Below are 24,642 nucleotides of genomic sequence, written 5' to 3' on the forward strand. Positions count from 1 at the left end.
AACTCGATAGAAAAATTTAAAGCAAGATGGATGTGTGTGTGGAGGAGAGGGGCATTTTGAAGCTTTTCCCCACCTCGGAAACTTCCTAGATCTGGAACTGTGTGAACTAAAAATATGCTAAAATAAAAATTATAAAAAAAATTGCTAGCATGTTTAAACAGATATATTTTTGGTGAAATTAAAAATCACTGTTAAATGAATTGTTCTTTAAAGTTTTACTATAAAAGGCGTGTGACAGAAAAGTTACACTTTTTGAAGAATGACACACCAATCATACGTTTTTTCGTTTGTACCCTTTTTTCATACAGACCCTTCAAAAACGTATAAACGGTGCTTCACTGCATAATAAAGAATTTTATATTTTAAATTCTTACCAGAAGTATCATATGTGAAGGTGATATTTGATCCATTGCCAGCCACACAACCAGAGGATTCACGAGGTACATGAATATATATTTGCCCAAGCATGACTTCAAAGATTATTTCATTAACAGTAACCGATCTTAACTTCCACTTGTGGTCAGCCCTAAACATTTAAGAAACAAACATAAATTTATAATATACAGTTGCGTGCAAAAGTTTAAGGCCAGTAGTCTTTTTCCTGTATTTTAACAGATATCATCATTTTCACCCGTAATGGGGTTGTTTCCTCCAGTCAAAAGTATTTTTTTTTTGTCACTGAAATTGATAGAATAAGCAAAAAAAAAAAAAAAAAACATGGACATAGAAAATACTTTCATTTTCCCAACAGTTATTTTTTAATCAATTTTTTAAAATGTCCGATTTTTCAAACAAGGCGTCTTGATTACGTCACAAATGATGCTCTTTGGCGCATCTTTGTACTGCGTTTCCAAGTTATGATAATCAAGAAGCGAATAAAAATTGCGTTCAATGCTTGCTATCAACCCTATCATTGCCAGTACACGTGGGTAGATCCTATGTTTTTCAGCATGCTCTTTCAGAAAAAAAATACTTTTAAAATTTTGGAAACGACTCCTTTGCATCATCTCATGCGTTGATTGCATTAGACACTTTCTACTGCTATAAATAAACATGCCTATCTTGTTTATCAGTAGTTTGTTATCAGATTTTTCAAATACAGTGCTGTTGTATAGTTGTTTTAATGAGTAAAAAAACTTTACTTCAATGTAGATGTAGAAAAATGGGCAAAAATAGTGTCCCAGCATGAAGTTGGATTTTTTGAATGAAAAATTAGTTTGAAATTAATTTCAGCGACACAGCTATCCATCAATCTACCTGTAAATTCAAAATTTCGGGAAATTATACGGATCTTAGCAGAAGCAGTTGACCAAGAAAAACTAGTGCATGTGATGATCGTGTGATAAGAAGGATGGTCACTCAATTCCAAGAACTTCCTGCAGTAGAATTAGAGGTGCTGCAAAAGGTACCCATGTCTGTTTGAGTACTCTTTCAAGACGTTTGATTAAAGATTTTGGTTTAATACCCTATAAACCTGCAATACCATTAAATCTGATTTACCTATGAGTGGTAAACTTTTGCACATGACTGCAGATGGTACTTCAATTTCACGATTCAATATTAATTAAGAATTGCATGTTTTTCACAGATAAATAATTATTAGAAGAGGGTTGAAACTTTAATAGTGACAACTATTCATTTGTATCTATTAAAAAAAATTATACAAGCCATGAAAGTTGTAGTCACTCCATAGTCGATAATAGAGAGTTTACTCTAGATAACTATATAATAGAATTATAAGTAGAGAATATTCTTTTTTCTTTAAAGTAAATGAAAAAAATTATAAATACACTGCTCGACATTGAAAATGCAACACCAGTGTTCAGAAATTTAAGCAAATTTTAGAGTAGACGTACATCACTGACTTGCAACGTGAAGTAAGATATAAGGGAAGGAACTTGCAGAATGGGCGATATTCGTGTCAGTATTTCTGACTGGAGAATTATCGAAAAAAATTTTTTTGTCTTGGATTATACATGTAATACCTTGCGTACAATTCCATATCACCTCCGAGAGAATGCCAGGCCGACACCAACGAAGGCACTTCCAGCAGATAGAAGATTTTACGAAGGGTATGGTGATCGGACTGAGAAGGGGAGGTTGGTCCTTCGTCAAATCGCAGCTGATACCCACATGGATGCGAGCACGGTGCATCGGCTTTGCCGAAGATGGCTGGAACAACGAAATGTGGCAAGATTGAGGGGTGCAGGGTATCTGGGGGTATCTGGGGGGGGGGGCAACTGGGCAGCCAGAGTGATGTCAGAACGCGTGAATCGACGTATCCACCGACAAGCTGTTGCAGACCCACAAGTCACTTGTTCCTCGATTCTGCAGCAGATGCAAGATACCCTGAATATTCCCGTGTCAACCATAACCATTTCCCGTTGTTAGGTCTCATGTGGTCTGCAATCACGGCGTCTGCTGAGAAGACTACCATTGACCCCACAACAGAGACAGCAACGTTTAGTATGGTGCCGGACTAGAGCGACGTGGATGACAGAATGACGAAATGTCGCGTTCTCAGATGAATCCCGCTTCTGTTTATCCAGTGATAGTCTCCGTATACGTGTGTGGCGTCGACGTGAGACAGATCTAAACCGGCAGTAACTGTGGAACATGGCATAATGGTTCAGGGTTTAAGTTGGGTTCAAAAGTTCTTTAGCATAAAAGCTAAAATTGAGGGGAAAATGTTAGCAAAATGGTAAAATGTTACACATTCTCATATATTTATATATGACTCAGTGTGTTTCATCTCCAGTTGAAAATACAATTCATATTTCATCTGTGACACCTTTGAAGAAATAAGTACAACAGCTATTTTTTAAAAACATAAAATAAAAAAAGAAAATACGATTGGTGTTTAGAACGTTGCAGTCCCATCCTCCTAATAAAGCAGTTATTGGGGGCACATAATGCTGGATAAGACTAATAGTTATTGAACTTAATTGTAGTTTAAACATCTTAGCTAAGATTTAAAAAAGATTAAGTTGATTATCGCCATGCATGCTTCTTCTCTAGGATCATACATTTCTTCTTTTTTTTTTTAAATTAATTTATTTTTTATTTGAGCAAAAAAGCGAAAATGCGTTGCTTTATTTTCGCAATTCAGATAGTGTTTTCGCATTATGCGAAAAATGCGACCGTAGCGGAAACTCTGTAATGGTTTGGTGCGCAATTGCGTACAATTCCATATCACCTCTAGTTCGTATTCAGGGCACTATGAACCAACGATACTTGGATAATGTGCTGCGGCCTGTGGCAATCCCTTACCTTCAAGGGCTACCTAATGCAATTTTTCAGTAGGATACCACAGTACTTGCATCTGCCAACATGCTCTCCAAGGCACACAGATGCTTCCCTGGGCACCATACTCTCCTGACCTGTCACCAATCGAACATGTGTGGCATGTGATTGGACGCCGTTTGCAGACTCTGTCCATGAATCGTTCAGAAGACGAACTGTGGCAAATGGTTGAAAGGGAATGAAGAGCCATCCCCCTGGACACCATCCGCACCCTTATTGACTCTATGCCTAGACGTGTTTCTTCGTGTATCGCTGTCCGCGGTGGTCCTACATCCCACTGAGCCGATGCCATTCTCGCTCTGTGTTCAGCCTATCATTTTGAAATTGAGATCATTTATTATTCCTTGCTGTCTCCGTCTTTTTCCCAAATTTCATCACTTTCTGCCCACTTCTTGGTATTGCATTTTCAATTTCGAGCAGTGTATAATCAATATAATCGGATATTTCACTTCTATTTTGGTCAGAACATGGAATTACTTCATGATGGTAAGTGTATGGTTATATTACCTCCCAAAATGAGTAAATGACAGAGAGTGTAAAGTGGTATAAAGCACAAAATGATGAATTTTATATATCAGTGAACATTGGTTATACTAATGTCAAACTTTTTGTGTTCAAATTGTTTTTTCATGCTCGTGGTTTTACTTAAATGTTATGTAGGAGAATTATGTAGAAGACCATATGAAAAGTTAGATTTTGTAATTTTCCCCTATATTTTTATCCACTTCAAGCTTTTCACATTCTCACCTCTTCATCTCGTTTTGACCAGTTTTTTAATCTAGGACTAACGATTTCAAAAATAAAGATTAAACAGGGACATGCTATATACAAATTGATCATTAACAACAATAAATATCTATAGACAAATAACCGAAAAATGTTTCTTTATTAGGAATGACAAAGAATATTTTTTTTACAATGTAGCTCATAACCTCAACGATTATTTGTTTGCATTTAAAGCAGAAAGCTGTAAGTGACCTCATGCACTTTAATCAGGGTTGGGTTTTGGACTGCCTAAAACTGGTTTAGGACAGGACAGATGGTTTTTACTGTCCAAAACTGTCTGAAAATACAAAAGTATGCTAAAGCTACAGAGGTGCAATGTAATCAATTCATATTTGCTGTAATATTCGTGATGCATAAATATAATAATAAGTTTTAACCCCGCCCCCCAATGAGTATTTGATAATAACTTTCTCCGAAATGTTCATTTGAAATTATTTAACTTTAAAAAAATGCCAATAACTCTATTACATAAAATCTTCCTTATGTAACAGTTGGTAGAGTTATGAAAAGAAATTCACAACACTACCAAGACAACTCTTTCAACTAAATTTCACTTTCATTTATTTATAATTCAAAGGAATGTTGTTAAATTTGTAATACTTGGGTGCAAAAAGAAAAAGAGTAATTTTTTGTAACGGTTTTTGCATATAAGTTTTACATGATGTTTAACGAAAATTATTTTTTAAATCATAGATTAAAGAACAATAAATTGATGATTAAGTATATGCATTTATGTTTTAAAACTTGTGTAATTTCTTTTTTTAATTCATACTTTTAATACATTCTGAAACTACAAAAAATTGTCATCTATTGCATTAAAGTCAATTATTGCACTATATTTTGAACACTTTCATTTGCACTCATACATAAATGTCAAAATATTTGGTTACTATTATGAAGAAGAAAAAAATTTATGTGTACAAATTGAAATTTTTAATAAAGAATTCAACTTTTATTTAACTGGATTAGATTCAGCTATACAAATAAGTGTATATTTATACTTGAATGTCCACATTGAATAAATATTCAATGGAAAACATGACTTTGGCACACTTTATTCTGCCATTGATATTTAATGACAAAATACAGTTTCTCTAAATATGTAGTTTTGGACAGTTTCGGACACAAGGGTTTCAGACAGGATGGTTAAAATCACGGTATTTACTGGTTTTTACCGCAGCGTCTGAAACCTTGCCAACCTTGACTTAAATTTTTGAATTTGATTTGATAAGTCTTCCTACAGTGAAAATATTCTACCAGGACTATGAGCAAAGAAGGAGATCTTAAAATTTTGGCAGAAATTCCACCCAAAATTTAAGGTTTCATACTGAAATGTTGCTCAACCAAAGACATTTATTACGCTAAAGTTTTTTTGATAAAGTTTCAAATAAATTAACTTTTTCAGCAACCCAGTTTTAGATAGTTACAATGTCAAAAAAACATACTTCTCAGATTCCTTTTCAAAATATAAGCGCAGGAAATGACGAGCATCTACATCGTCATCATCATCAGAACATTGCATCTCCCTAAATATTTTTAAACAAAGCATTTTGAAATTAAAAACAAAATAATAATAATTTTTGCAATAATTTAAATGCAAAACATATAAAGGATAAATCAAAGCACATTCAGGGGCGTATACATTGTCCCCCGAGGGTCTCTTGTTCCCATCACGCGGTGACATTCCAGATGGGACCCCCCCCCCCCCGCCATAAAATGGTAGGGGTGTATACAGACTACCATTTTAGGGGGAGTAGGGGAGGTCATGCTGAAGAATGACTCCTTCTTGAACAAGCATACTGTTTAGGAGATGAAAAATCTAAGAAACTAATCGGGTGCGAAAAAAAGCACCAAATTGGTTAGACTTAAGGCATCTAATAAGGCACAAAAATAAAATTAATTTCAGAAGCAACGTAAAAAAATAGTCTTTTAAACATTTACTTTCAGAAAAGAAGAAATTAATGAATTGAAAAGACTACTGAAATTGTTTACATTTCCCTCATAAAGTTTTTGAACACTATGTGGATTGATATTACTGTTGACGGATTAAGGGGGGGGGGGGATCATGACTCCCATGACCATCTTTTTGTATCTGCTTCTGAGTACAGTAGAACCACGTTAATCTGGCCCTCGTTGATACGGATCTCCTAGTTATCTGGATCAAATTTGAGGGCATTTTAATTATGATAACAAGAGCACAGCTATAAGCACACTAAACATTTGCTTTTTATTTTTATCTAGTAAAGATAAAACTTTTGCTTGATGGTGTTTTATTCAATCGCCACACATATTTGAACCAGAACAGTGAACCAACTCTGTGTCGAGAAATGCTGTTGACACATTTTTTAATGACTTGTTAACAATAACGACAAAGCTATGCATTTTTTTACAAAATATGTTTGGCTGTAATGAAAGGTAAGTCTATTTCTTTAAGGATTTGATTTGCTTTTTTCCCCATACGACCCGCATTTTTGACTAACCGGATTGCTTTTGGTCCCAGTTAGTCTGGATAAAGGAAGTTCTACTGTAATGTGAATTTTTGTTGTATTGCGGATATGAATTGCTTCTAACAAGTAGCCAAGGACATAACCAGAGGGTTTTAGGGAATTAAACACCAAGTTCCTTTTTTTGATTAAAATTGAAACATTTTTTTCTTCTGTTTTTCCCCCTCACGATGGTAAAAATTACATCTTAATGTATAAAATCTTTTGTGCGGACGTTTGTCACCATAAGGCTTTTAAACGGCTAGACCAATTTTGATCAAATTTTTTGTGTGTAATTAAGTTGTGGCAAGCATGGTTTAGAAGCGCGATGGATTGAATCGGAAACATTTTTGTTAATTAATTAATTTAAACATTGGATGGTTATATCTCCCAAATGATTAATATTTATTTTAACCTATTGTTGAGCGAGAACTGAAATAAATATTTAATCCGTTGCCAAAGGACAATAAGAAAGCCAGCTCTACTTTTCACAATGAAATTTCCTACTGTGATATGTCAATTGAGAATTGATAAAACATTTAAAGAGAGAGAGTGAAACCTTCATTTCTTAAAAGCAACGATTTTAGGTCCTGAGATATATTTTTAAGCTAAGTACTGGATGGTTCACTCAAAATGTGTGTTCTGTCGTCGTAGTTGATCCGTGTGACCGGATCGGTGCTTTAGGTTTTCCTAACCAAATGGTCAGAAAGCTGGGTTCGTACTCAATTTCCGAAATAAAATGAAGGAGTTTTGGAGAAGTAAAATGAGGTTTTGAAGGAGTACTAATGGGTTGTTATAAAAATATTGTTGTTACTTCCTTTTACAAAAAAGGAAGTATTGTATTCGCGAAAAAATTTTCACTCAAAAATCGCCCTTAATTTCCATTTTGCTCACCCCCAAATGAATGTTGAGTTTTTTTTTCGATTCGACCACATGCGGAAAAGTGCCTAAGAATGTATAGACACGCGAAATATCCATTTTGACCATCACCGAGGTAATTACAACGACTTTTCTCGTGACGTCTGTATGTATGTGCGTATGTGCGTATGTGCGTATGTATCTCGCATAACTCAAAAATGGTATGTCCTAGAAAGTTGAAATTTGGTACATAGACTCGTAGTGGGGTCTAGTTGTGCACCTCCCCTTTTGGTTGCTTTCGGATGTTCCTAAGGGGGTCTTTTGCACCTTTTTGGGGGGAAATCATTGTTAATTTCGATGTAAACTCAAGTGGCGTTATAATTTGTCGGACACTTGGCGATGTATCGCCAGTCTTTTGGTCGCCAAGTTTTGTCGCCAACTTGGCGACAAATTTGGCGGAGTTTTTTTTTTTTTTTGGTTTCAATTTGGCCATTGTTGGTGATATTTAGAGAATAAATATTGAATCACATTAAAATAGCGAATAATGGGGAAATGACATTAAATTGGAGTAAAAGGAAGTCATGTGATGCACACATCAGCTCGTTTTTTAACATATTTGAAAAGGGGGAAGGGGTTACCCCTTCATCACAAAGTTTCACACTTCACCTAATTCCTCCTCCTGTCGCCATGCCATATTTTTTATAAACATATTGTTACAATAACTGTACTGGAGGTGATTCTGTGTGCGTACAGCCTCAAACTCATGGGTTTCTGGAAGTCCCCCTCATTACCTGTCTCTGTACGATAAACTGTGGGCAAAGACTTACTTTATGATGCCTTCAGACTGGATGTTAAAACAATTCAGCTTTAGTGCCAATTATAATATTGTGTTTCTGTCCAGAGAGCAATGGAAAGGTATACAGAGTATCATTGGCAAAGCGCACAAAATCTGGTTTACAAATGGTTTCAAGACTGCATCTGGAACTGGTTCTGGTGCATAATGCAGCAGCAATAACACAAATCTGTGCTTCTCATTAGGGAAACTTGCTACTGTCTACCAGGCAGAAGCTTTAGCCCTATGGGCTTGTGTAAATAACCGACTAGAACGAGGCATAAGCAAGAAGGTTATCAGAATATTCTCTGATAGCCAAGCTGTGTTGAAAGCTCTCAATCAAGACTGCTTCTCTACCCAAACCGTTTGGGAGTGCCATAATGCACTGGTAAGACTAGCTGGCAGTAATTGGGTTTCCCTTTACTGGGTTCCTGGTCATCGTGACATTGTGAGCAACAAATTGGCAGATCAGTTAGCTAAGCAGGGCTCCAATGCACCATTTATGGGACCCCAGCCTGCCCTACAATGCATTAAGGACTACTGCAAAGAACCTCCTTATGAATGAATCATATGGCCTGTGGCTTCAGTCAGACTCTCAAAGACAGGCCAAGACTCTGAACCAGCAGCCTCTCTGGCTTAGATCCAACGAACTGCTTCATTTAAGTAGGAATGAGATCAAGAACTCGGTTGGGTTACTAACTAGACACTGCTCTCTTAATAGGCATCTAAATCTGATTTGCGTTACCGACAATCCTTAGTGTAGAGGATGTCATACGGCTGATGAAAGCTCAATTCATGTGCGATGTGAATGTGACTTCTATTCTGCACAAAGATTTGAGCACTTGGGATCAGGGTTGGCAAAAACACGGATTATTTTTTAAAAAGCCCATGGACCCAGGGTTTTTTAAAATAAAACACACAAAAAAAAAATAACTGAAGCTGGGTTTTTAAAAAGAAATGTGGGTTTTTGCCTTTTTTTAGGGAAAATGTGGGGTACTTGTAGCGTATAAGTATATGGACAAAGCGCAAAAATTGGCTTGGGGTAAAAAAAGCTGGAAAACTAATTAAAATTCAGCGTTTCTGAAGAAAAGTATAAAAGATGACAAAACTCAAGAATGGAGAAGTTTCAGATTTTTCAGTTTTCATGATAACCAACAGTTAAGGCAAAGTTACTTCTTGAGTGATAAAATCTATTGCTCGTTTTTAATTATTATTATTATTTTTTTTTACATTTTACTTTATTGTATTTCATTTTGTTATGCAAAACTACTGTAGAACCTCAAGTAATTTAAATCCTTTTTTACTGAATTCCAGCTTAATCAAGACATTTCTTTGAATTTTATGTAGCCTGTGTTTCTATTTCTGTGTACAGAGTAACAAATATTAAACTTTTTTGTAACATAATGAAAATACTATACATCCTATTCTGTTATCTGTCCAACCGTTTGTAAAATCTGTTAATTTCTATGGCACTCTTGGCTTCCTTAAGAGGTTTTCCACCTCCAGCAAAGTCACTCCTATGCTGGGCTGATTAGTGCTAATAAGCACGAGACAGCTGAAATTGAATGAGCTGGTGGTGTATTTCATGTATACCTTGTTCATTCGAGATTTGTGATGTGTTGGTTTGCGGAAAATAGTTCACATGAAAGCCTTTTAGCTAGAGTAGGTCATCAGACGTGACAGGACTTAGTTAAGATAATTTGAGTTATTTATTGACCAGTTAAAGAAAAACGTTAAATATACTTATTTAAAATCTTTAAAGTATTTTTTAAATGCCGTTAGGAGTTAAGAAATACTATTAAAGTTAAAAATTCATTTTTATGTCCATATTCTGTGGTAAAGAACAAATAAAAAAGAAGTTTAAATTGAAAATAATTAAATTAATTTTTTAAAAACTTCTCAGAAAATATTTAAAAAACCCAAAAGTAGGCTAAATAATGGGGTTTTTTTTAAAAGGTTTTTTTAAAAAAAAACTCATTGGGTCCAATCCGGGCAACCCTGCTTGGGATACCACTATGTAGACCCCTGGGAACTGCCTAGAATTTCTTTTAGGCAACTGCTGAAATTTATTTCTGTTACTAGGCTCCTTTAGTAGTCTAAGCGGGGATAGTACAATAGACCTGAGGTCTCAGTGCTCGCGCTCGTTCCAAGTGCCCCCCTTTTCACTTCATACCTCATACAATAACTGTGTGATGTCACTTTTTGTCACCCTCTCTCTTCCCCTTGTCACAATTTCATGAACTGGTCTCCTCTTCAAGCCATGGCATCACTTGTGGATGACCCTTTTTATTACCTGACTAGCCTGCGTGCCCGGCGTTGCACGGGCTACTTAAAAAATGAAAGAGATGTCCAATTGATGTTTTTGTATTACTCTGACATCAGTTTCTAAAGCGCTAAGGAGTAAATAAATACGCGTAATGCAAGGTTTGTAAAACACCAGTAGAGCATATTTTTGTCAAAATTCTCTTTAACGTTAATCATAGTTATCAATGATATACAAGTTATGAGTATTTTCAATTAGCACAAAAGATGAAAATATATGCATTCTCAACTATAATCTCTGGTCACTTTAAACTGAATTAAATCTGATAGACTATATCTGAAATATTTATGTACAATTACGATCATCTTTTTACATAAAATGACACACACATTTTGATTGATTAGGTGAAACTAAAGCACCAAGACTAAATAAATACCAATAAGCATTAATTAAATACCAAGTCATCAGATTCCAAGATAGCTTTAGTTAAAATCCTTAAAAACAATTTTTTTGTTCAACTCTGTTTCACTTAAAGAAATCCAAACAATCTTGATTTAACATGTTCTTTTAACGATACAAACTGTATTTCAAAAATAGAAACAGGAAAGAAAAAGAAAGTTATTGCAATTCGAAAACTCACCCATGTAACGGGAAAAAGTTCAACAAAATAAACATAATTAGTCGCACATCCTAAATGTATCAAAATATGAGGCCGGTGAATGATAAACTTACACTACAATCAATAAACATAGCTAAAGAAACAACTTTTATATGAGGAAAAGAGTTAAGAACGTTGAATGTAAAAAATAAAAAAAGGACAGACGATAAAATAAAGGCTATATCCGAATAGAACAACCAATTTTAAACTAATTTGAAATGAAATTCTGGATAGAAACGTTGTTTTAAGATTTGGACAGCAGCCAAAAAAATCTCTTTTAAAACAATTATTAGAATTTTATTTGCTCATACGCAAAATGGCAACAGGAAAGAAATAAAAATTCCTGAATAACGTTATGTTAATTAACGTTTTAATTAATATCTCTGCTAATTAAAGTCGTACAATTACGAGATTGGTTCTATTGTTTTCTTTGGAAAATTTCGAATTGATCGGTATCTCGTTCGACTCTCGATTCGCAGCGGTTCTCGAGGAGATCGATCTTCAGACAGACAGACAGACAGACGGACGCGAACAGATTTTAATATTATAGTGGATAACTGCGATTTACTAAACAATTGTTTTTTTTAACACAATCACTTAATGTAGTACATCTACTTATGCAGTTTTAAATATTTAAATAATAATTAGACAACCTGACTTTAGCTGCTGAGAGTGTGGTGGAGGAAAAAAAAATAATCATAAAACTTGAAAAAATAGCCAAGCACCATTTTAGCATGTTTTACTTCACTTATGAAATGTTTTAGTCTTCTAATAAAATTTTCACCTTCAACTTTTATGACTTAACAACGATCAATTTGTAAATCACATCTTTATGAAAAAAATAAATGCAAGAAATTACTACATTAAAATCGCCCTCGTGACAAAGTTAGTTGTCGATCCAAAGTATTATGAGTCACTGTCATAGAGGAAGATTATGTAGTCTTGAACTAAAAAAGAAGGAGTTTTGATGGAGTTAAAACCAAAATGAAGGAGTTTGAAGGGCCCTTCAAAAAATTTTTCTAAATGAAGAGGTATTGGAAGAGTTTTGAAGGAGCGTACAAAACCCGGAAAGAACCGTGCCTAGCAACATTTGTTTCTTGGCTCAAATCCATCTGAGTTTTGGCACCAATGTAAAGAATACTTTAAGGATGATCAAACTAATCAGTACATTATTAAAGGAAAAGATGATGGAATTTGAAGACGCAACGAATTTCACTTTCGTCCAGATAAATTACAACAGGGTAGTTCTGTACACAAAGATCAGTGCAGTGGAAGATCTTTATCTTTGGTGGAAAGAACAAATTAGGCAATATATGAAGTTTCAAAAGTTTTTGTTCAAAAAAACATACCGCTAATCGGTTGGAGTTAGCTTCGCTCACTGATCGGTTGGATTACAGTAATGTGGTGGCATGGCGACTTTGGCTATAAACAATCAAGTTGTGTGATCATTTATTTACTGTTTAAAGCTACTGTTAATGTAATTTATTGTATTTTTTGTTTATTTGGCGAAATATTTCAAATTGCAAACAATTGTTTTTCGTTTTTAAACAGTGTTTAGTCATTTTAGTTGAAGAATTTGTTTATTTTTCATTTTACGTCTGCAAGGGGGGGGGATGAGTGATTTTCGCTCATTCAGAAAACTGTTTCTACCTTTATCATTTCTTTAAACGATATCCTTTCAATTGTTTTATTCATTTTAATATGGGAGGACGTTGCAGCAGGATTTTCTGCTTGTTATAGATGGGTAGTCAGTTTTTTTTCACTTAATATCTGAGGTCGCTTTTTTATATTCATTCTGTCACCAAGCAGCTTAAATCATTTTCTTTTTACTTACTGTTTTCGAGAAAATGGTTCAAACACTTGATAGTTTATTGAAATTTTTTAACTTTTCAATTAAAAAAGTTTGAACAGAACAACGTGTGTGAGGTCCTAATGATACTGTTTACCAATGACACAAAAAGTTTGATATCGTCACATTTTGGTAAGTGATGATACAAAATAGATTGCACCTATCTAGGGAGGAGATATAAAGAACTCCTCCAAGAATAGTTCCTCTCTATTGCATCTGCCATTTTGTAAGTTGCAAACTCAAATGTTATAACAAAACTTTTGAGATTACTTGGGAACAGTGTCGCAGAATATAAAGAGCTAAGGAATAAAAACTTTAATCTCATTCAATTAATATATGTGCTTGTTTCTCAAATTTAAAAAAAAATTAATAATAATAATGACATTCATATGATATATGATGTCATTATAATAATTTATTTATTTTTTTTTCAATCAAAAATCAAATTTTTATCAAAATAAAACATAAAATAGTTTATAAAAGATAGTGTATGCCAAAATAATTTCCGATTGTCAAAAACATTAAAACGTTTACAAGATGCAAAAGGATTGAAATCTAAAACAGAGGAAGCATTTTTCTCGATACAACTGTTGAGCACATTGTACCCATCGCTTTTTCCTTTTTTTCTCAATAAATATCACAAAACATGAAAAAAGTCAGCTAAAATTGTAAAAAGTTGCCAATTTTTGAAAAATAGTTGCTTTCAGGCCGTTTTTGATCAAAAAAGTCACCAAAGTCAAATGTCGCCTTTTAAGTTGCCAGTGGCAATCCTATATGTGGGTATCATTACAAGCATTTATATTATGAGCAGCACAAACAATTTTTGAATTAAAAATATTGACTGCGTTGTAAATAAATAGTTCTTTAGATGGGTGGAAATCCATGGAAAAGCTTCTACCGTAAGAACTTGATTTTTTATAGCTGAGAAATTTGTAATATTTGATTGATATATATACTATACAGCTATGAATATTATTTGAATAGATTATTAATGTTTCTTCATGTTGACAAATTTATACACCACTGACAACAGCAGTGTGATGCAGTTACCAGCAGCCAAATCACAATGGCAGCAAATGCTGACCATGTACACAACCTATTAAAATAGCAAAACATGCCAACTACAGTATCAAAACCCTTATACAGAAATCTGAAAACAAGAATTTTATTTTAGTGACCAAATGCTGAATCTTCTCATTAAAAAAAAGAACAAATATGGTAGTAATAGTGTTTTTCAAAAATATTTCTAAATGTGATTTTAGAGAAAAGTGGAAAATAAATCATATTTTTTGGGCAATGATCTGCAACAGCCGTAAACAGTGATAGATCTACTAAGGAGCAAGCCGGGGCACTTTTCCAGGACGTTAAATTCTCCCTATTTCTGTTTTTCAGTTGAAACTTAAGAAAAAACTTGATGGAAGATAAGCAATGGCAGTAGTTTTAAGTTTTTGCACTGGCTAGGAAAATTCAAAGATCCAGCACTGGTCATAATAATCTATATTGCAGTTATTTGCCCAAACGTTTTTTGGTACAAAATATATTCCTTCCAATGTCTACGTGAGAAGTGAAAAAAAAATATGTTTTAAAATTCTGTAACTTTTCCAGCCTTCAGAATTCCCCGACTATTCCCGGTTTCTAGCTCGAGGGACCACCCTATGGTCTATGTAGCGACAAAATACACAAATCAAGTTAAAATTAAAAAAAAATTCAATTAAGGATGAAGTTCTACAAATGTTTTCTTTTCTTTTTTCACTGAGTACATAATTGCAGGTTTTACAATGAATTATTGTGATTAAACTATATACGTACCAACTCTTTTCTTCATTTTCATCTGAAAAATAAAATGTTTTCAAGTATTATTGATAAAATACGCAAATATAACAAGTTAACATGAAAATTAGAAATTTTTTTTTTAATTGAAACACAAAAAGAGAGATTAAAAAAACAAAACCTTTTATTTCAAGAGGATAAAAATTGTACCATTTCGATTGTAAAGATTATTTACAGTATTTAAAAAAATAAATTCTTAAATATTTATTTTCGAAAAACATGACAAAATATTCTGATTTTTAAAATTGTATTTTTAAATAGAAAGCTGGCAAATGTAGATTTCCATTTTTTTTTACTAGGAGCCCACTTTACAGTGACCAAAAAGTTAGCTGATTGCAAGTATTTAAAAAACATGACAAAAAATAGTAATTTAAGGAAAAAAGCAGATAATTTTAGGTAGAATTTTTAACTCACTCAAATAGTTTATACTTGGACGACCGAGCTTCGCTCGGCTTCAAAAGAATATTTTTTGTTTACTCTTGCTTTTCCAAGGTTCGATACTTTTTCAAATATACTTGAAAAGCATCACGTTAACGAAATATTGGGGTTCTTGCCAGTCCTTCATCAGCTTTATAATCATTTCAGCTATAAGAAGCCTACTACTGAATATAAGCCTCCTCTTCTTCACAGACATCCACATAGGGATGCTCTGAGGTGGTTACGTATAAATATTTAACGCAGTGTTGCCAAAAAAGTAGTTTCTAAGACCAAACATGGTGACAATAAATATGAAAGAATTGTTAGGACTGAAAATGCGCCGCAGCCTTCTTATAACACTAAAGTACCAAACAAAAAAGATTCTGAATGCAATTAAATCAATATTTTGCTTTAAACTATCTGTCACATTTTTGTTTCCACTATACAATTTTCCTGCCATTAATTTAAAGATTTTGAACTTGGGGGCTATTTTACTATGTTAAAATCGGTTTTTTAACCCAATACTTCCTTCGATACTATGTTGTGATTCACGATTTGATCCCAATCGAGATTTTCATTTGGAATAAGTATTTTTAGAGTAGTTGGTCACTTAACGCCAGAAAATGCTACATACAGCATGCTATCCATATAAACTGATGATCCACAAACCACTCAAGCAAATTATAACAACAACAGTCTTAACAAAATATAAAGAGTCTCAAAATCTATGTTTTTTGGAAATAAATCTAGACGCGTGATTTAAAAAACATCTAAAACTATTTGAAATGTAAAAAAGATAATAAATAAATAAAATGGTCAAGCAATAGTTTCCCTTTAAAAAAAAATTAAAAAAAAGCCTTACATCGACTTACATAATGCTTTTGAATTTGTTTTTAGCCAAGTGTGATTGAAATTAGCCAAGTAGCAAACATCAGCCAAGTCTGGCAACCCTAAGCAAGTTTGAAAGTTTAAAACAAGATCACACTAATTTTCATTGTTATGGTTGCAAATCGTCAGCCTTATGTGTCAATTCATAGTTTTTGCAAGGCTTAACTTAAGCAGACTTTACATGAAAAAATGGATTTTTGAAAAAAATGGCATTTTTTTACAGAAAAAACACTGATGTAGGTGAACTTAGGATGCAAAACTACAATTAAATCCAAAATTTCATCGAAATCGCTAGAGTTGTTTCCGAGATACAAAATATAAATAAATATGTATATTTATGTACATATACCCACACACCCACAAGGATTGCTCGTTTAAAGATATAAGATATAATAACAATAAAACAGACAATACTTGATTCAACTTACTTTCACAACTTTCAGATACAACATTGATCTCCTCCTAGACAAAAACAGAGAATTCATTAACAATTAGAAAGGATGTTGAAAAGGAATTCTACATTATGATGTACTGTCAACCTTACATCAATGTATTTCAAGAAAGTTTTAATTTAAATTATATTACAATGTGTTCCCTGATCAACGAAAAAGATGAATGTACAATATCAAATTTAACTCATAAATATACAATAACATCAAAATAAAGAAATAAAAATATTTTTATCCATTAAAATGATTGTTACGAAAATTCAAACCGGATTTTATACATTTTGACTGTATTTGAAAGTGGTTAAACTTTACAAACATAAATGTAACTAGGGTTGCCAACCTTGGGGAAACAATTTGAGGAGCATCTCTGGTAATGTTGAGGAGCATTTTGAAATTTTGCAGAGCAGCTCGGTATTTTTCATAGAAAAAAAAAATTCAATTAAAAAATAAATAAATAGATCACTTATCTAAAATTGTTTTTGAGCTTTGATAATCACTTTAAGGACTAGCATAAAAATAAAAAAAAACAGCTCCAAACACTATGTCACGCTTGAAAATGCTCGGCTGTGAAATCCAGAGCAAGATAATGTTTTTGCGTAGCTGCGGTGTTTCGCTATTTTTGCAGAGCAACTACGCAAGATGCGGAGCAGTTGGCAACTCTGATGTAACATGTATGTACAAGATATTTATTCATATATATTCTAGTACAAGCAAGAAATTACCAAAAATCAGCATTAAAAACACAAAATATCAAGAAATATTGCAGATATGTATTGTGGAATCACAAGGAAACCATTTTTCAATGCAAAAACGCTTGAGCTAGCGGATGGAATACATAACTTTGTTTCCATAGGCTCCCATATTTTTGCATCGAAAAAGAAATTTTCTAGTAACTCCAAAATATGTCTGCAACATGAGGGCGGTTTGATAAGTCCGTGACTTTTGAATGAAAAAATCAAAATAAATACCAAAATGCAGTTTAATTATATTTTATAGTTATATTTGGCAATATAGGTGAAATATGCAGAGGATATTAGAATTATGTTGCGTTTTATTTGCATTGGAAGAAAACGGCAGACAATTTTGTTTTCGTTACCGAGAAAAGAGTTTCTCATGATAAAGCACTACTTTTTGTGCGGAAAAACAATTTCCGAAACAGAAGAAAAGTTGAAAAAAATTTATTGTCTGTTTGCTCTATCACATTGTATGATTAACTTGTACTTTACGGAATTTCGTTGGGGCCTTACGAGCACAACAGACGCAGAATGTTCCGGACGTCCAATTGATGTCACGAACAAAGAAATGATCAACAAAATCCATTACATTGTGCTAGAAGACATCGTGTGAAAGTGTGAGATAGTTAATATGGTAAACAAATCATCTGAACGCATATGCAACATTTTGCACGAACATTTGTGTATCAAAAAGTTATCAGAAAGATGGGTGCCATGTTTGCCGACAGTCGATCAAAAACGGAATCGTGTAACAATGTCAAAGCAGTGGTTAGACAAATTCCAGCGTAATCCAAGTGAATTTTTGCGATGTTATGTGACAATGGATGAAACTTGGATGCATTACTACACACCAGAAATGAAAGAACAGTCAAAACAGTGGACTTCTACGGAAACTGCTTCGAAAAAGGCAAAAACAGTTCCATCTGCCGGAAAGGTTATGGCTTCAGTTTTCTGAGATCCAAAGGGCATAATCCACATTGTCTATCTTGAAAAAGGAAAAACAATCACGGGACAGTATCATGCTAATTTATTAGACAGTTTTAATGCAAAATTAAGAGAATAACGTTCCCATTTGTCCAAGAAAAAAGTGCTGTTCCATCACGATAACACGCCAGCTCACACATCTGCAATTGCAACCATGAAATTGCTTGAATCACGCTTTGAATTGGTTTCTCATCCACCATACGCCCCTGATTTGGTCCCCAGTGACTTTTTTCTGTTTAAAAATTTAAAAAAATATCTTACTGGAAGGAGATTTTATTCAAGTGATGAGATCATTAATGCCACAAATGAGCATTTTGATGACTTTCAGACATCTTATATTTTGTAAGGGTTAGACAAGTTGGAAAAAGTGTATAAGTGTGAAAGGCGATTATGTTGAAAAATAAACTGCATTTTGGCATTGTTTTTGATTTTTTCATTTAAAAGTCACCCACTTATTAAACCGCCTTCGTATGTTTGTTATTTTTTTGCTCTTTTGCTCTAATTATTTTACTTGCATAATTTTTTTTTTTTGTACAAAAAAAAAAAAAAAAAAAAGTGCTCCATTTCAAGAATTTTTTAAAGAGTTTGTGGAGAGAGCCAAGAGAACCAAACAAACTGGTAGCTAATATAGAATTAGCGCACCAGATGAGTGTCCCCAGCAATGGTGCGGTTCAACTCAAAGATTGATGGCAAAGCATGGCTCTCTTGGCTCCCTTAGAGGTTTTTCGCCTCCATCTCAGTTACTTCCTGTTCCAGGCTGTTGAGTGCTAAAAAGCACAAAACTGCAGTTCTCGGTTGGAACAATTGAGCTGGTGGTGGTGTGTTTCATGCACTTCTGCCCAGTCTTGCATAATATAGACGAACGCGCGAACGGCGTTCGCAGAAAATTTTTTGGCTCTGCAGAAATTTTTTTTCAAATTGCTAACGTTAATTTAAAAAAAAAAAAAAAAATTCTTTTTTAAAGGGAATTTTTAAGAAAATCCCAGAGTTTGTTTCTGTAAAAGCCTTTCTCCAAAAGCCTTTTAAAGCACACGTGTAAAAAAAATAATGGCTTTGGCAGTTTTCTTCAGTTGGTGAAAAATAAGCAAACTATATGTTATTATAAAAAAAATTAAATGATTTAAAGCACTTTTTTTTTGTCTCTTTCTTATTTGAATATAAATTTAATTTTTTACTCAAGTTCGAGTTAGGCAAAATAATTATTTGCAGAAAATTTTCCAGTTAAGATTTGTGTTCGCAGAAAGCTTTTCATTTTATCTAAGTCTGCTTCTGCCTTACTTTAACTTACTGCAAAATAAACCATCACAGTCATCCCTCGCTACTTCGCGCTTCAACTTTCGCGGCTTCACTACTTCCCGGTTTTTTCAGTTTTTTTTTTCTTTCCAAATTCAGTAACTAGCCTTTTGCATGCGCTTGTGTAAACTTTTCTACAAAAGAATAACAATGCATATCTTTTTAAGTAAGCTGAGCTCTTCTGAGGCGTGTAGTTGTACTAGTTGAGGGAGTGGAGGTATAAAATCACCGAAGAAAGTGAAGAGAATCGCTATCTCATTTTAACCGTTAAACACTAACTGGAAAGTATAAATCACTGTATTATTACTAGGGGATGTAAATGCATTTATAAATGGTGTTCAACAATGTACTAGCTTTGCAAGTTATATACGGTGTATACTTAATACCTTTAATGAGGATAAATGTAGAAAGGAAGAACGGGGGCTCATGCGGTCACTAACTTGCAATTAATTCATCATCGAACAAGTTGAGCTATTTTCATAGATTAGTAGATAGATTGAAAGAACTTCATGTGTGTGTAGTTTATTTCTCAATGATTAACAATGCGATATATATTTCGTCTAATTTTGTGCAATATATTAAGTAATACAAATGTAATGGTGGCAAAGGATGCTGTTTAATGCATAGGGGCCTCTAACTATGTTAAAAACCTATTTAAGTTGTCGTAAAGGAAGTTTCATGCGCTCTAATTAGAAAATATTTGGTTTATAAATACAGAATCCTACTTCGCGGAAATTCAGTTATCGCGGTGTAAAGTCTGGAACGAATTAACCGCAATAAACAAGGGTTAGCTGTATAATTTAATTACATAATTGTTTAACAATGTTGTTTAATGCTCAATTATAACATGATGTTTTCTAGATTTTGTTTGCATTGGGTAATAAGGGTATAATGGTGCTATCTGACATCTAAAGAGCTCAAAGGCATTTCAAAGTTTGTTAATAAATTTTCTACTCTCCACTGACTAGGAAAATATTTGATTTAAAAATAAAGAATTCCACTTAACAGAAATTCACTTATGAAAAAGTTTGGAACGGACTGTGCTGTGCGATAAATGACTGTTGATTGTATACCATTACAATATTTTTATTTGTTATCAATGTCAAAAGTCTCAATTATCAAAATATAACCAAATAAAAAACTATTTTAATTAAGTGTAAATCGTAATAATATATCATGCTGTGAAACAAATGTTTAATTACTGGTACAATAACAGCTATATTTAAATTGATAGTTACTAGATAGAAAATTAATATATTGGGCAAAAAATATGCATGTGTAACATTATGTGTGAGCGTGACTTTTTCTTAGTCATGGGCATTTGCAGAAAACAATGAAACAGTTTTCATCCTCAAACTTTCTCTTTCTTAAAAAAAAAAAAAGGATCCTAAATTTGAGTAATGGACATAAGAAGTATCAATAAAAATTGGTAGAAATCACAAGATTTTTTTGCACATATTTACAACAATAAAACCAAATCTTTTTAGCATAAGAAAATCTAGCAGATTAATTTATAAAACATTTCATTTAGAAAACTGTTGAATTATAAATCTGAACAACTTCTAGAAACTACCACATGCTAAAACTTCAGCATGTTATGTGGCGTTTCAGATATATTTTTAAGAAATGACAGAGGAAAAAACTTTATAAGATTAAGTATGAGCACTGGATTTAAAAAGAGCATAAAACAAAATAACAACTTGAAGATAATAAATGATTATATAAACCCTAACTTATTATTGTTCAGAAACCTTATAAATTAAGATGCAAAAACTTCTAACTTTCGCACAATTACGTAAACATTTTAAAATAAACTATAAAGACACTAAACGAAACAAATAAACTACAGCATGCGTTGAAAAATGAAAAAGAATGCACTATAAAAGTTTTACCCTTCTAAATAGGGTTGTTTCCATCAGTCAAAAGTATTACTTTTGGTCACTGAAATTGATAGAATAAGCAAAAAAAAAATAGCATGGACCCAGAAAATATTTTAATTTTCCCAACAATTATTTTTTAATTAATTTTTTTAAATAGCCAATTTTTCAAACAAGGCGTGGTCTTTATGACGTCACAAATGATGTACTTTCGTCGCATCTGTCTGCCTCGATTCCACATTATGATAATCAAGAAGCAAACTAAATAAAATTGTGCTCTACGCTTGCTATTAACTCTATTGTTACCAGTACATGTGGGTAAAGAAGCAAATTAAATATTATGTTCTGCAAATGGCAACAGTGAATGGCATTTCATCATTTGTGATGTCATCGGCAGAAGCATAAACAATGAAACCACACCAGCTAAAGTAATTTTTTGAAAATATTAAACTTAGAATTAAATTCAAAAAATAGTCAGATCCTATGTTTTTAAGCATGCTCTTTCAGAAACAAATACTTTTAAAATTTTGGAAACGACCCCATTGCAATATTTACCTCATCCGAAAGTTCACAATGAATCTTAGCTTCACATTCTTTAATGAAATTTTCAATATCATCATCATCACTTCCACTATCCAATGAGTTTTCAGCACTTGTATTTGAGCATTTAGGACTGATTGGCAGAAATACCTCAGATATTGTGTGGTTTGAAATATCAAATTGAAACTCTTCTGATATATTCCCCACATTTGATGTATGGTCTGAGGATAAATAGGGTGTGGGCGGAGCTTTATGTGCAGGAGTTTGAGACGATGAGTGTACGAAATTGTTGTTACTGCTCACACTTATGCCTAGTCTTTTCCCTGTTTCATGAAGACTTAAATGAGAAACGTCCGAAAATTGAAATTCGGAAGTTAGATTCGCAATCCCTTTCTCTCCATCAAAGTTAGCACTACTTTTTAAAGACAAACTTAAATCCTCAATTCTTTTAATATTTTTATCTGTTGTATTTTCTTGCAATTGTCTAGAATTTTGCAAAGGAGATTGATGCACTGTATCAACGGTAGATTTATTTTTATGAAATGGTACATGATATTGATGTACTTCTGATGATGTACCCCCCAGCCTTGGTGTGGAGTACAAGGGAAGACGAAGTATAGAAGATCCATCCATGTTCTGTGTAGAACTCTGGAGAGACTGTGGAATCAAGTTTAAGCTACTACACACACTTAAACTTTCTTCCAATGGTTTAGACACAGAATTTCCATGAAATTGAATTTCAGAAGTTTGAACTTTCATACTACTCGACTGTTTTGGTTCAGTTACTTTTAAAAAATTGCTCTGAGAAGTTGATTTTATTGAGGATGAAACCTGATCACCAAAAAAATAGACATTTTTGTTTTCCATACTTTCATGCAATTGTCTAGAATTTTGAAGAGGCAATGATGGTTCACCTTTAGCAACAGAACTTATTTCACTTTTTTGAAAAGCACTTCCAGTTAATCCTGAATTGGCTTGAATGAGGGAAGTAGTCTGACTCTCAAAACTATTATGAAGAATAGAATCCGAAACATATTCGAGACGATCATCGGCAGAAGTATTTAGAGACCTATGTTCCAATTCGATTTGCTCCACCATAAATACCGTTACTGATCGATTTTGAGTTGGTTCATCAGCTTCCATCCCCTTAAAAGTTTCTTGATTCATTTTGGTGCTAAATAAATCTTTTACTGAATTGTCAGCTTCTGCTTCCAATTGGCCAGCATCAAAAGATGCTTCAAGAAGTTTCCAATCACATTCCCTGAAACTTTTTCTAATGGACTGGGACGCCTGAAATTTCATGCAAGAGAATGAAGGTTTTAAAACAGGATTTTTCTTTAAAGTGAAAAACAAATCAGAAAATTTTAAAATCCCATCATTCATTTCAGAAGGATGCAGGAAACAATTTTTCAATCTCTTCAAGGCATACATTATGTCTGATTTAAAAGGATCTTTTGCCTTTTCAAATTCAAGATGAGAGTTCAATGTAGGTTTGACAATACTGACATTTCCATCAATATTCTTCATACTCGTAGGCATGTTTTTGAAATAAAATTCAAGCAAATTCTGATATTCTTTACGGAAATCTTCATACATTCTTTGTCTGTTCTTTGAACAAAAATCAGAATCACTGCGGCGTCGTTTTTTAGGAACATTTTCAGTCATTTCTTGCGGAAGAGAAGAGAAAGATTTTGATTTACATATTTTTTTTGCTTTTGCTTGTTGTTGTTGTAGAGCAGATTTTTGACCCTTTTGTAATGTCTCAGAATAAGGCAAGCTATTGCTGCAATCAATATTAGTTAGATCTACTGATGATCTTTTTTTCTTCACAACTGGTGCATTTATTGAAACATTCGAGTTAAGAACATTTTCAATATTTTCACGAATTAGAAGCAAAGAGTTCCCAGTAGTGCTTGAATTTCTATCTTTATCGACTGCAGATGAATAGCTCCGTTTTAAAGAATCTGTGTGGCTTCCGGATCTTAAAATTACAGGTGTACTGTCAGTTCGTAAGTTTTGATACCTTTTCCTGCTATTTGGAACATGCAACGGCTGAGCATCATACTGTGCTTCACAAGCACCTTGTATGTTTGGTACTTGCATACTGTATACTTTTGCTTCTGAATTTGTCAGCACATAATGTTCATTTGTAACAGAATCACTGAGACCAAGACTTCTTTCCGAAGAATTCGATTCCAAAGTGCCCAAGTTTTCATTAAAAATGAAAGAAACCCGAGGTTTTGCTTTAAAATTTTCATCCACCAGCGAAAATTCCGAAGGAGTCATATTGTTTTGATCACTCGTAATTTGATGATCAGGATCAGATAGCTTCTTAAAGACCGAATTTTGGTGGTTGCCTGAACCATTGAATTGCCCAAGTTTCCTGACCACATTCAGACATTCATGGTCTTCGCTTACAGCGGCACATTCCATCATTCTTAAACCATCACTTGACTCATCAGATGCATCAGCAACTGTAATTGTTTCTTTAACGCCAGTTTCTTCTAACATTTTACAAGAATACTCTGTGTGCCTTCCAAAATCATCCGTTAATGACATATTATATTCTTCCTGGTTACGTGAACATGTCATGTCCAA

The 24,642-nt window shown here is 33.4% G+C and overlaps 1 protein-coding gene across 1 annotated transcript in view; it reads right to left on the reverse strand.

Annotated features, from left to right (window-relative positions):
• The window catches only part of LOC129224635 (uncharacterized), a 47,156-nt gene extending 24,775 nt beyond the window's left edge, over nucleotides 1–22,381 (reverse strand). Inside the window, exons 1-5 of the mRNA XM_054859118.1 lie at nucleotides 22,060–22,381; nucleotides 16,596–16,629; nucleotides 14,842–14,863; nucleotides 5,535–5,615; nucleotides 375–526 (exon numbers count right to left, since the gene is read on the reverse strand). Of these exons, the coding sequence (XP_054715093.1) occupies nucleotides 375–526; nucleotides 5,535–5,611 (229 nt within the window). The 5' untranslated portion in view covers nucleotides 5,612–5,615; nucleotides 14,842–14,863; nucleotides 16,596–16,629; nucleotides 22,060–22,381. The remainder of the gene's footprint in view (nucleotides 1–374; nucleotides 527–5,534; nucleotides 5,616–14,841; nucleotides 14,864–16,595; nucleotides 16,630–22,059) is intronic.
• Between the last annotated feature and the right edge of the window lie 2,261 nt (nucleotides 22,382–24,642).

The sequence above is a fragment of the Uloborus diversus genome, chromosome 6 (genome assembly GCF_026930045.1).
Source record: "Uloborus diversus isolate 005 chromosome 6, Udiv.v.3.1, whole genome shotgun sequence".
NCBI lineage: Eukaryota > Metazoa > Arthropoda > Arachnida > Araneae > Uloboridae > Uloborus > Uloborus diversus.